This window comes from Rhipicephalus sanguineus, chromosome 2 (genome assembly GCF_013339695.2).
Source record: "Rhipicephalus sanguineus isolate Rsan-2018 chromosome 2, BIME_Rsan_1.4, whole genome shotgun sequence".
NCBI classification, from domain to species: Eukaryota; Metazoa; Arthropoda; class Arachnida; order Ixodida; family Ixodidae; genus Rhipicephalus; species Rhipicephalus sanguineus.
Window position 1 is genome coordinate 210726196 of NC_051177.1, and position 13680 is coordinate 210739875.

General features: G+C 50.3%; 1 protein-coding gene across 1 annotated transcript; it reads right to left on the bottom strand.

Moving 5' to 3' along the window:
* Positions 1–5495: 5495 nt before the first annotated feature.
* Positions 5496–6514, bottom strand: LOC119382213 (uncharacterized). Its single transcript, XM_037649928.1, has 2 exons — positions 5759–6514; positions 5496–5585 (listed from the first exon to the last, which is right to left on the bottom strand). The coding sequence occupies exons 1-2, from the start codon at positions 6512–6514 to the stop codon at positions 5496–5498; spliced, it is 846 nt and encodes a 281-aa protein (XP_037505856.1).
* Positions 6515–13680: the final 7166 nt, after the last annotated feature.

Genomic DNA, 13680 nt, shown 5'->3' on the forward strand with positions numbered 1-13680 from the left:
AAGTAAGCCGCGCATTCGAAGAAGAAAAGGAAGTGCTCAGGGTCATGACGCGCACTGACGAAGGGACGCATCTCCTTGCGCCCTTGTCATCCCCCTCTTTGCGAAGCTTTCAGCGCGCTCAATGGTACGATAGGAGAAAGTGCTTGAAGCGTTTGACAAATTCCTGTGACTCCACTCGTACTTGACGGATTCCCAAAATTTTTGCGGCAGTCGATTTATGAGGGCATAAACTCTTTTAACGAAGCCATCGGACGATTACCTGGAAAAGTGTTGCAGGACCCTTTGGGTTTGGTAGAAAGAGTGCGGTACTCGCCGCCCAGTGCCCATCGCCCTGAAATGAGTCAAGTGATACCCGTGCCACACGGGCACAGAAAATGGCATTCGGTAGCGAAGGCATTCAGTTCCCGAATGACATTTTTTTCGGCGGAGCTGCTACACGTCCAAACTGAATGACATTTGACTTGATGTTGTCGTCAGTAGCACCTTCTGTAGTCAGCAATTGTTGAGTAGTAATAAAAAAATAAACATGCGTTTACAAGCTTCATATACCTCCGAGAATAATTAAGTGTAGAAATAAGCACTGCCGTAAGCTTTAGTTCGTTGCTTTTTTCAGGACGTTGCAGCCGACCGTAGCAACTACACTGTATTAGCAACCTAGGCCAACGCTAGTCAGATCCGCAGCGTAAAAAGAAAATGGCGCCTGTCACATCATAAATATAGCGTTTGAAGCGTTTGTTTAAGTGATTAGCGTGAATTAAAGACGTGAAAACTTTATTTTGAGCTGGATAAGATGTCGTTTTATACAATTTAGGTATACCGCACTTCGTCAGCTGTGCCGTCGAGAGTATGCATTTCTCAGTCGAATGAGTTCTGGCGATGGCATTAGGTGACGAATGGCATTTGGGCGCAGTCCATTTCGTTCGTCCGTGTTGCACCGCGCGAATGGCATTAAATCTGAAGGCATTAGGCGGTAAATGCCATTTTCTGTGCCCGTGTGGCACGGGTATGACACTCCTAGGTTTAAATGCACATATATACCCCATAAAGTGGACGGGAGGATTACCGCCGCCGTAGCTCAGTGGTAGAGCATCGGACGCATTATTCGGAGGTCGCAGGTTCGGTCCCTGCCGCAGGCAAGTTATCTTTTCGTCCACTTTACTTTCTCCACACTTATATTCTAATTGCTACACATAACACCCCCTATACTTTCCTTGGCATTATTGCCTGTTATAGTCGGGTACAACTTTAGAAAAAGCGGCATTTGCCCCTCAAAGGCGGATGCACACGCGCTTCCACCAATGGGCGCGCGCTCTAGACTGACGTCACGAGCCGAACGGCCGCTGACTCCGCTCAAGGAGAAGATGGCCGCCCGCGCTTCGAACTCGGCCGAGTCGCGTCAGCCGTGAGCATGCCTCGTCAGAGTGAATTCCTAAGCTGTTTTTGGTGGCCTGTCATGCCGGAAATATTATTGCGAGCTTACGATGCACCATTTGTACTGCGTGTGTTTGTTCTGAGCCATTATCCGGCGAAGGAAGACTGCACCGAGCATCGGTGACGCTGCGCTTCGCTTCGTCTGAAAAACGGGACGCGGCGGCGACACACCGCTGCAAGCAAACATAGTGTGAGTTCGTTCCATGGTGTTTTGTTTTGCTCCGAAGTGAAGTTATGACGAGGGAAGTTTGCCAAAGTGCGCTGTGTGGTGCCTACTGTGAGCGGTGGGTGTGCTCGTGTACCGTATCGCTGTGTTTTCCGTCGGACGTGGTGAGGTGATCGAGCAGAAGCATTCTCAGGAGAAATGAGAAAAGTGTACGCGGATGGAACAAACCTACGAGTTCATCAACGGAATACATTTGTGGAAGCGACCTCCCACGCAAAAATTCGTTTCTGCCAGCTCAGCGCGAACGATTGTTAGCAGCAGTGTTATAAGATAGCCGAGGGTATGGCTGCATTGTTCCTGTGTTGTGTACCAACGTCGATTGATTGCTCTCCTAACACGCGCTGCTTGAGGGAATGTGGTTGAATTAGCTACGGTAATGTGTTTGTTCTCCCCAGAACCAAGTCGAACCAATTATGACCGTTAAACCGCTGCCTTCAAAAGGGAACTTGGCGTAAATTCGCGTCGTTCTGTGGTTCTCATTGCTCACCACACGCCAGCTGTAGAATGCCAGCTGTGACACAATCACGTATGAGGTGTGCTGCCAGAGCTCGCTATGCTTTCCCATGACAAAGCTCTGAGCTGCTTTTCCATTCTCGTGATATGTTGCCACTAAAAATTCCTATGACCGCTCAGGCAACGGTGCAAAAAACGAAAAAAAAAACATTTGACAACGTAGACATATATCAGCTTGTGAACCGACTCATGATACCTCTACGCGCACCTGTCTGTAAATGTGTGTGCGTTTTTTCTGGCGTTTGTTTATATTTTTTATCTCCCCCATTCCTTTATATTTGAGATTTTCTTAGTTCTCGCGCTTACGTTTGTGCGCATGTGTAAATATGTGCGTGCTTCTGTGCGTGCTTGTGTTCATTCCTTTTTCTGTCTTTTTATTTTATATTAGCGTTGGTTTTTGTAAATTGTCTTTCAGCTGCCTCTTTTTTTTTCAGAATTTCCTACACTCATAGTCTTCTCATTCAAAGCACCAAGTCCTCTGAATAGCGCGACTGACCTCTTCGACTTCACTAAAGCCTTTCTCTCTCGTCCACCTTGTCTTCTCAGTCTGCCTATTGCTTTGTTTTCTCCTATTTTTCTGTCCTTGCTTCTTGTGTTGTTGCCACAATGTGACTAACCAACTTGCAAAAAAAGATAGGTCTATCAGCTGTGACAACAAAGAAGCTTACAGAGCTACATTATCTTAAAAGAATCCCGTGGATTGCCCACTAATTTCACTTCTTACCCTTGTTCATGTGTTTATGCATCAGTGCATGCGGCAGCTCTTCAGAAGTGCACATGAAAGGGTGCCATATTGTGAAACGGCACCTTGCTATGTTGTTGCATTTTTCATGCTTCCAGTCTTCGTAAACAGGTTTCACTGCCCATCACATATGGTGGTACACATTTTCAATACGAATAATATTGTGCAGTGGGCTGTCATTTCCTGTCTGACGCTATCATCGTTATAAAGGCATTTTTCAGTGAATGGAGCACAGTAAAGTAGTGTACCGAGAGCTTTTGCAACTTTCACCATTTATTACTTCACCAATTTAATTGTCTGAATCTGTCACTTTGCCTAGGGCTTGTTCGATGGCCAAAGTGCCTCAGTAAAACATCTAACTTTACTCGGCATTTTTCAGTACCAAAAAAAAGCAGAAAATGCTAGCAGAGTTATTCAGGGTTAATAATTGTGCTTGTGTTTGCATTACTTGTCCAGTCAGATAAACAAATTAAACGATGGCTACTACATTTATATGATTTGAAGTGCAGAATGCTAACAGTGCCTTTCAAGCGTACGCCCAATTACTGCAATTAAGTACCATGGGGCCCGTAAAGATCAACGGTGCCTGCCGAAATGAGTATTATGGAGGTCACTAAGCAAATTATGTTTTATAATTGTTCTTATTTTCATTACTTGCCTCAGCCAGATAACCAAAATAAACAGTGCAACCACATGACTGTACTTTGGCATGCGAGCTGCTAACAGTTGCTCTCAATTTGGAGTTGACTACTGCTATTTTACCAACAATGGCTATGACGTGACTGTGGTTTGTAGTGCAAGACTGCTAACGGTGTCTTTCAAGCGTGTCCTGACTAGCGTTATTTGACCACTCGGCCCCTCAAGCTCGACGGTGGCTGCTGCCTCAATGATTACCTTGGGCCTTCTCACATTGGCATTATTCATCTCAACAGGCTGTCAACAACAATAGGAGCGGTACAACTACCTGGAAACGGGCAACAGGAGCACTCCACTGGGCTTGCATTGCTATTATGTGTTAAAGTGGCTTAATGAAATTAACAGTGACTGCGCTGTAGAGTAAACTGAGCGGACGGTGTGTTCCTGTTATTGCTTGGCTGCATTTATTGGCCTTTAGGGGCATGTAAAGCTTGTCGATGGCTCCAACTTGACTGCCTCAGCAGACCTGACGCTTACAATTGCTTCTCGCAGTGCTTGCATTGGCATTATTCATCTGAACAGGCTATAAAGAACACTAAGGGTGGCACAACTACCTGGAAATGGGCAACAGGGGCACGGCACTGGGCTTGCTTTGATATTATTTATTGAAGTGGCTAGTGAAATTAACAGTGACTGTGCTGTAGAGTAAACTGAGCGGTCGGTGTGTTCCTGTTATTGCTTGGCTGCATTTATTGGCCTTTAGGGGCATGTAAAGCTTGTCGATGGCTCCAACATGACTGCCTCGGCAGACCTGAAGCTTACAATTGCTTCTCGCAGTGCTTGCATTAGCATTATTAATCTGAACAGGCTATAAAGAACACTAAGGGTGGCACAACTACCTGGAAACGGGCAACAGGGGCACGGCACTGGGCTTGCATTGCTATTATGTGTTAAAGTGGCTTAGTGAAATTAACAGTGACTGTGCTGTAGAGTAAACTGAGCGGACGGTGTGTTCCTGTTATTGCTTGGCTGCATTTATTGGCCTTTAGGGGCATGTAAAGCTTGTCGATGGCTCCAACATGACTGCCTCGGCAGACCTGAAGCTTACAATTGCTTCTCGCAGTGCTTGCATTGGCATTATTCATCTGAACAGGCTATAAAGAACACTAAGGGTGGCACAACTAAGGGAAATGGGCAACAGGGGCACGGTACTGGGCTTGCTTTGATATTATTTTTTGAAGCGGCTTAGTGAAATTAACAGTGACTATGCTGTGGAGTAAACTGGGCCGACGGTGTGTCCCTGTTGTTGCTTGGCTGCATTGATTGGCCTTTAGGGGCATGTAAAGCTTCTCGGTGGTTCCAACGTAGCCACTTTTGTTTTCGTTTCAACATACGCCCTGCCAACATTGGCAGTCAACTTCGCCTCGGCTGCTGCTACTTCACCATAGGGCGCCACAACATGGCAATGGCTGCACGAATGAGCAGTTTGGGCTTCACTAAAGTAATGATGTTTTATAATTGTTCCTTACTTGCATGAGCTAGATACCCAAACAATGAAACCACATTAATGTGCTGTGGCGTGCAAGCTGTTAACAGTGGTTGTCAATTTCGCGTTGACTGCAGCTATCTCATCAACGGGCCTGTCAAGCTGGACAGTGGCTGCCTGGATGAGGATCTTGGGCGCCACATGGTTTTTCAGGGTTAATAATTATGTTTGCATTTCGATTTGCCAGCATTTCAGCATGTTTCCATGCCAGTAGTTAAATTGAGCAAAATGTGTGCAGGACGTTGCTCTTTCAGAATTGAACTTCCATTAAAAGGAATACGCCATCAAATGAACTGCCTACTTATTTGAGGGGTCACGGGGTGGATGACTGAACACAACATCCCCACCGGCAACATTTAGATAGCCCTGATAAGGGCTGTTATTTAATTAATAGGTAACCGTTAAGCTTCCTCGTAGGGCTCAATGCCGGACAGCTCGCAGTCAGAGTAGCTTTCTTCACTGTCATCTTCCCCCACTTGGATGACGATGGGCTGGACATGGTCACTTCCAGACGTGTCAACTCGGAACTTAGCCTCCAGTTCCATCACATGCCGGAAGTTCTTCCTCTAGTCTTCCGCCGTTACGTTCTTGATTTTTTCCCTCAAGATGTCTTCCACAGTGCACAGCTTAAAGTCTCGGTTGTCCGCAGCGATACCATTTTCACCTTTGCCCACACGAGCTCAATGGGATTGAATTCGCAGTAGTACGGCGGGAGCCTGAGCACAACGCAACCGGCCCTTGCAGCTGCGTTGTCTATGATGTAGCTGAGAAAGCGTGGCTTCACAGATGCCACCAACTCAAGCAGCTGCCTCTTCACTAACGTCGCGCTGTAGGCGATGTCCTTGCTATTCAGCCACTCTTGTATGTTTTCCTTCTTCCAGGACGTCGTCGGCAATTTCTCTTCTCGCCGGGAGTGGTAAGGTGCATTGTCCAAAACAATGACACTACCAGCTGGCAACTTCTGCAGCACGTCGCCGAACCATCCCTCGAAGCGATTGCCGTCCATTTCTTCGTGGCAATCGCCTGTTTTTCGTCCTCGGAATACATCCAAGCAGCCGTCTACGAACCCATCTTCACTGCCGATGTGCGTGACGATCAGGCGCTGGCCTTTCCCAGAGGGTTGTTTCAGACCCGTTGAAAGGCCATTTGCGCGAGCGTACATGCGTCCGCGCTTCTGCACCACGGTGTCTGTCCATACGATCAACTGAGTGTGTCTCGCCGTCACCCATGTCTCGTCCAGGAAGAAGATCTTTCGGCCTTCCGCCCGGTAGCGCTCTACGTCACGAAGGTAGCGATTCCGCCACTCGACGATGTCGTCGCGGTCGATAAGCAGCGAGTTGCGGCACCTCTTCTCGTACTTGAAGCCGATCTCGGCAAGCAGGCGCCGCACAGTACACCGCTTCAGTGACGGGAGATCCATACGGTTCGAGAACTCGTTGGTTATCTTCTCGACCGTCGGTATCTCGTTGCGGCGAAAGAAATCGTGCACACATGACCTCAGCGCGCACAACGTGAAGCTGTCATATTTCGTGCTGCGTCTTCTCCGCATTTCGTGGGCGCTTTCGCGAGGGCGTCGAGAGATTGCCGCCCGAAGAAGACGAAGCCTTGGCCTCTCTCCTCACCTTGAAGACTGTGCTTTCGCTGACACCGAGCATCTCGGCGACAAACTTGCTCGTGTCCTCCACGCTGCGTTCGGGCTCCCTGTTGCGCCAGTACGTGTAGCAGTGGAAGATCTTGTTCCGTGAATCGCTGTTGAGGATGTGGCCGCTCTTGTTCTTGCCGACGCTCCTTGGTGGTGTGTACATCGAGGCAGCACAAGGCTCGTTCGGCAACAAAGAATCGCTTTCCGATGTCACCTCGCTGGGCTCCATGGCGGAAAACTCGCGCTGAACGCCGTGCGAAATCTCGTGAGATCGCAGGTTTGCAAAAAGAAAAAAAACGTGAAAGAAAAAGAAAATAAGATGCATCACATTCTTGAAAATAAGTTTGTGAAAGCATAAAACTACGAAAAAGCAGAAATATTTTGCTATTTAAAACCAGGAGACAAGCATCCATGTATTTATTTAAAACGATGAACGAAGCTTCCTTTTAACTTTCCTGCCTCGGTCGTCTTCTCGCCCCTGGTTTGTCATGGTTTCGATAAGTGCATTGTGCCTTTAAGTATTTGTTAAACAGCAACTGATTAATTTTAGGCTCGGGAAATGAGTAGTAAATTATCCGTGTACATGTAAACGAGCGCAAAAACCATGCAGCGCTGCCCTTTCTACTTTTGTCCCTTGCAACGAATTTAGAGAGCAGATGACGCGCAGCGTTGTAGAAGGCACGGGGTTATTTTTCTCTCGCGATCCGGCATGTGCTGTTGCATTCCCATCACGACAGCTCTATCAAACCAGTCATCAAAGTACGAAAGTATTATACGTACCGGGAATTACGCGATTTAGAACCACAGTTTTTTTAAAGCGGGACTATTTCTTTGCCGCGGAGGCAATAGGCTGCCGCGCTTCGGTCATATGGGCGGGGCCTCTCCTTTTTTCTAAAGTTGTACCCGACTAGAGTTATTAATATTGTGTCTAACAAAGAAAAACGAGCCCATAAGAGTCATCTCCTTTCCTTCACGACGCCTTTCAGGCATACGTCGCTACGAGACGTGGGCGACGCGGTAAAGCCTGGTCCGGCGGCGAGGGCCTCTTTCTCCGACGTGTGCGCCGTGGTGCCCGGTCGCGTCAAGAGGATCGAGGACGACGTCGCCTACACGGCCGAGAACGACACGTGGGTCACGCACGAGGACCAGTACACGGTGTTCGAGAAGGCCGCTGAGGTGCTGATGCACTGGCGCTTCCTGTGGGTCGCGGCGGTCGACGTGGACCTGGACGACGTGCGAGGGCAGTGCGGACGCAGCTACCCGCTGCTGAGGCGCATCTACGAGACCTCCAGCGTGCTCAAGTACTACTCCTGACTGTCCCGGAAGCGAACCTGTGCTTCGTGCAGGAAAAAAGAAAGGAAAAGCGTATATTTCAGTGCCTGCTCTATTGTCTCATATCATCTCTGATTTGTTGACATATGGCTCATGAGACAACTATATACTCTACTTGCATTCACAGTACTCAGCTTAGTGCGTCTGGCAATTCTCATTTGGAACTTTGCCTTAAAATGCGAAGAACAATTAAGTACTCAGCCGTATTGCGTCAACCTCCTCACCTTAGAGCTGCTGAATTTCTGGCAGAAAATTCTGGCAGTAATATCAGCTCCACGAGAGCTGTCTACGGCGTGTACTTACAGCTCATTTCGCTTCTATCAAATATTACAGATAAATGGATAAAGGAACGAACACGATGACAGGGGGCAAAACGATCATCATCACGAGCGGAGGCACCACGAGATCTGCGTTCGAACACCACCATCTTCTTCGCCCTGTGTTCTACTGCCTGTTTCTTAGGCGTGTCCAATAAACCTCATTACATTTGGTGGATCGTGCTGGGTGCCCCCATCGCCTACGCCCTGGAACTCCGATCCCGCACGTTGCCGTCGACCATGCTAGCTCACGCTGCCCAACAGACGCCACCTCTCGCAGCCGCTGCCTGCCCCGGGCCTGTTCACCAGCGAGACCCCCCGATATTTGCGGGAACAGAAGACCAGGACGTCGAGGACTGGCTGTCGTCCTACGAAAAAGTGAGTGGACCCAACCGGTGGGATGACGCTGCGAAGTTGAGCACTGTCAACTTTTACCTTGCCAACGTGGCGAAGCTATGGTACACGAATCACGAGTCTGAGTTCGAGAACTGGGGCGCTTTCAAGGAGGCAATATCAGCCGTTTTCGGTCGCCCTGCCGTACGGAAGTTACGCGCCGAACAACGTCTGCGCACACGGGCACAGGAACCAGGTGAAACTTTCACCGCCTATATCGAGGACATCATCGATCTCTGCAGGCGCGTCGATGCCTCAATGAGCGAAAGTGCCAAGATACAGCACATCATGAAGGGTGTCGACGACGATGTTTTCCAGATGCTCCTCGCGAAGTCTCCTAGCACTGTTTCCGAAGTTGTAACTCTGTGCCAGAGCTATGACGAATTGAGGAGGCAACGAGCTCTCACGCGACGTTCATCGCAGACGATCCAATCAGTCACTGCACTGGACGTCATGCCTGACCAGTCCTACCTTCTCGCACAAATGAAAGTCTTCGTGCGTGAGGAAGTGGCTCGTCAGCTTTCTCTCCTGCCTTTTGCTCAGCGTCAAGAGCTCTCACAGCAGCAGCTACTGCGGCACCCAACCCCGTTGGCTCCCTTGCTCGAACATGCACTTCAGGAACAGATTTCCGAGGCCATGCCGGTGCCCTTTCCGCAACACCCTGTCGCCGCGCCTCTTACCTACGCTGAGGCAGTAAAGCGGCAGCAGCCCTACCAGCCCTCGCCGTTCCATGGTGTGCCGCATACCTCAGTTCCGGCTCAGCCATCTGCCACATGGGCTGCTCCCATCGCTACCCCAGCCTCGACTCAGCCGTCTGCCACATGGGCTACTCCCATCGCTGCAAATGCCTGGCGAACGCGTGATAACCGGCCGATCTGCTTCGCATGCGGCGGCCCTGGCCATATCGCCCGATACTGCCGTCGCCGCGTGCCAGGATACACCGACGCCCATTCACAGAACAACTCTAGGAACCGTCCTCCCCTGTCTAGTTACGAAAGTCCGGATCCTCAATCAAGCACGTTCTCACGTGACTACCCGCAACCTACGTCTCGTCGCTCACCGTCACCCCGTCGCCGCTCCTTGTCACCAATGCGTCGTCGGCCAGCCCCTGAAAATGAGGGAAACTAGCCGCCGCAGTTCAGGAGGCAAGAACTGCGCTGTCGAAATGCTCAAGTCCTCGAACTTTGCCGTCGAATATTGTCGAAGTTTTTGTAGAAGGCACTCATGCATATGCGCTTGTCGATACCGGTGCTGCCGTGTCGGTTATAGACGCCAAACTTTGCCGCAAGCTCCGAAAAGTGACCACGCCTCTTGATAAAATATCCTTACGAACAGCGAATGGAGAACCTGTTCGGCCTATAGCCGCCTGCACTGCCCGACTGATCATCGCGAAGGACCACTACATTGTTGAGTTTATCGTCCTTTCATCCTGCTCGCACGACATCATACTTGGCTGGGATTTTTTATCGCGTCATCACGCTGTTATAAATTGTGCCAAGTCTGAACTTGAACTCTTCCCGTTCTACGACCAGCCCTACAACCACACTCAGCAAGACGCACACAAGCTAGTCGTGAAAGAAGACACTGCAATTCCCCCGACAGCAGCTCTTCTGCTACCCGTGTTCTGCGCCGGCATTTGTGATGAAGCTGCCTTCTTTGAGCCATCAAGCCTCTTGCTCAGTCGGAAACCTCTTCTAATGCCTTATTCGACCCTCTCCATTTCTCAAGGGAACGGCGTTCTCTGCGTCACCAATCCCTTTCCGTATCCCATCCAACTGTTTAAAGGTGAATCTCTTGGATGCGTGCAGGCCATTGACAAAGGACAAATTTTTACCATGCACCAAGATTCATCTGGCATCGACCTCGAAGCTATCGGTGCCCTCAACCCTTCTAATGTACCACCTTCCGACCTATTCAATTCGTCGATCGCAGACGGACTGTCGCCATCTGAACGCTCTGATCTCCAGCTGCTGCACCAGTTCCGCGAATCTTTCGACGTTGCTCAGCCCGCCCTGGGACGAACGTCTACCATTCGTCACTACATCGACACAGGCTCCAACGCGCCAGTGCGACAGCGACCATACCGTGTTTCCGCCGCCGAACGTCAAGTTATTACCGAACAGGTTGATGATATGCTTAAACGCGACGTTATTCGACCTTCACAAAGTCCATGGGCATCACCTGTGGTTCTGGTTAAAAAGAAGGATGGTTCGATTCGCTTCTGCGTGGATTACCGGCGCTTAAACAAGGTCACTCGGAAAGACGTGTACCCTTTGCCCAGGATTGACGACGCCCTTGATTGTTTACAAGGTGCCGAGTTTTTTTTCATCGTTAGATTTGCGTTCAGGTTATTGGCAAGTGCCCTTAGCAGATGCCGATCGTCCAAAGACAGCCTTCGTCACACCTGACGGTTTATATGAATTCAATGTCATGCCCTTCGGCCTCTGCAATGCGCCGGCCACCTTCGAGCGCATGATGGATTCGGTTCTGCGGGGTTTGAAATGGAACATATGTCTCTGCTACCTCGATGATGTTGTTTTTGCGCCAGACTTCGCAACACATCTTGTACGCCTGAAACATGTCCTGACGTGTCTGAAGAATGCTCAGCTCCAACTGAATCTCAAGAAATGCCGCTTCGCTGCGCAGCAACTCACGATTCTCGGTCACGTCGTATCCAAGGACGGCATACTTCCAGACCCGGCTAAATTACGCGCTGTCGCCGACTTCCCCAAACCGACGACTGTAAAGCAGTTACGGAGCTTCATAGGATTATGCTCCTACTTTCGCCGGTTTGTGCGCAACTTCGCCTCTATAATTGCGCCTTTGACCCAGCTTTTAAGCAGCGCCACCGATGTCTCGTCTTGGTCCTCCGACTGTGAAAAAGCGTTCTCTACTCTTCGCCGTCTCCTGACATCACCACCTATATTGCGCCACTACGACCCTGCTGCAACTGAGGCTGCAACTGAGGTGCACACAGACGCCAGCGGTGTCGGCCTCGGTGCGGTTCTCGCGCAACGAAAGCCTGGGTTTCCTGAGTATGTCGTCGCATACGCAAGCAGAACGCTCACCAAGGCTGAGTCAAACTACAGCGTTACTGAAAAAGAATGCTTGGCGATAATTTGGGCACTTGTCAAGTTCCGCCCATACCTATATGGCCGCACGTTTGACGTGGTTACGGACCACCATGCATTATGTTGGTTGTCTTCGCTGAAGGATCCGACAGGTCGCCTTGCTCGTTGGGCTCTCCGACTTCAAGAGTATGACATCCGCGTCGTATACCGTTCCGGCCGCAAGCACGCCGATGCTGATGCGCTCTCGCGGTCACCACTATCCACTCAGACTGCATCCCTATCCTCTATAGACCACGCGGTGTCAGATATTGACGTCGACACCGTCTCCTCTGCCCAGCGTAACGATCCATGGACAGGTTCGCTTCTCGACGTGTTATCTGAGGCACCCACACTTCCAACCACTCGAGCACTGCGACGCCAGGCTTCACACTTTAGCATTCGAGACGGCCTCTTGTACCGGCGCAACTATTCCCCAGATGGCAGGAAGTGGCTGCTCGTTATTCCCCGAACGCTGCGTTCAACAATCTGCGCGTCCTTTCACTCCGACCCGCAATGTGCTCACGCCGGTGTCTTCAAGACTTATGAGCGCTTGCGGAAACGGCATTACTGGCGCGGAATGTTCACCTATGTTCGTCAGTTCATTCGTGGCTGCCACGAGTGTCAGCGACGGAAACAACCACCGCATCCCGCAGCAGGTTCACTACAGCCGCTTCCGTGCCCAGATCGCCCATTCGACCGCGTCGGAATTGACCTTTATGGACCATTGCCATTGACAACGGCAGGTAACCGATGGGCAATAGTTGCTGTGGACCACCTTACACGGTACGCCGAAACCGCTGCTCTTCCCACGGCCACCGCTCAGGACGTCGCATCTTTCATCCTCAATCGGTTTGTGCTCCGTCATGGTCCTCCTCGTGAACTCCTCAGTGACCGTGGCCGTGTATTCTCTCCGATGTAATTCAAGCACTTCTCCACCAGTGCCATATTGTACACCGGACGAGTACCGCCTACCACCCTCAGACGAACGGTCTCACTGAGCGGTTTAATCGGACCCTGGGCGACATGCTCGCGACGCATGTTGCATCTGACCAAACAAACTGGGACCTGGTTCTTCCATTTGTGACCTACGCTTATAACACCGCTACGCAAGTCACAACCGGAATTTCCCCATTCTTCCTTCTGTATGGTCGCCAACCAACGCACACTATCGACACTTTGCTGCCATACGCACCAGATGCATCCGAGTGCACGACCGTGTCAGAAGCCGCCCGTCATGCTGAAGAATGCCGCCAACTAGCCAACCATCTTACTACAACAAACCAACAACGCCAGAAAGAGGCCCGCGATGACGACCACCCTCCTGCCGCAACGTTCGCACCTGGAACACTTGTATGGCTGCATGTACCGTCCTGCGCACCTGGTTTGTCTGCCAAACTACTTTCAAATTACCATGGTCCCTACCGCGTAGTCGAGCGCACATCACCTGTCAATTACGCCATTGAACCGCTTACGCCGCTCGGCGACCGTCGTCGCGTGGACATGATATTGTTCACGTAGATCGCTTGAAGCCGTACTTCGACCCGCTTGTTTCCACTTGTTAGATCGCCAGGATGGCTTCATCTTTCTCGACGGGGGCAATTATAATGAAGGAACGAACACGATGACAGGGGGCAAAACGATCATCATCACGAGCGGAGGCACCGCGAGATCTGCGTTCGAACACCACCATCTTCTTCGCCCTGTGTTCTACTGCCTGTTTCTTAGGCGTGTCCAATAAACCTCATTACACTACTTACAATACACGTCTGAAGATTTTTGTGCAGTAACGAAT

Bases quoted from the DNA above. Each gene is read 5' to 3' on its own strand.
- LOC119382213 (XM_037649928.1), bottom strand. From the start codon at position 6,514: ATGGATCTCCCGTCACTGAAGCGGTGTACTGTGCGGCGCCTGCTTGCC. The intron at 5,586-5,758 runs GTGAAAATGGTA...GACCATGTCCAG, and splicing joins TTGAGCTCGTGTGGGCAAAG to CCCATCGTCATCCAAGTGGG.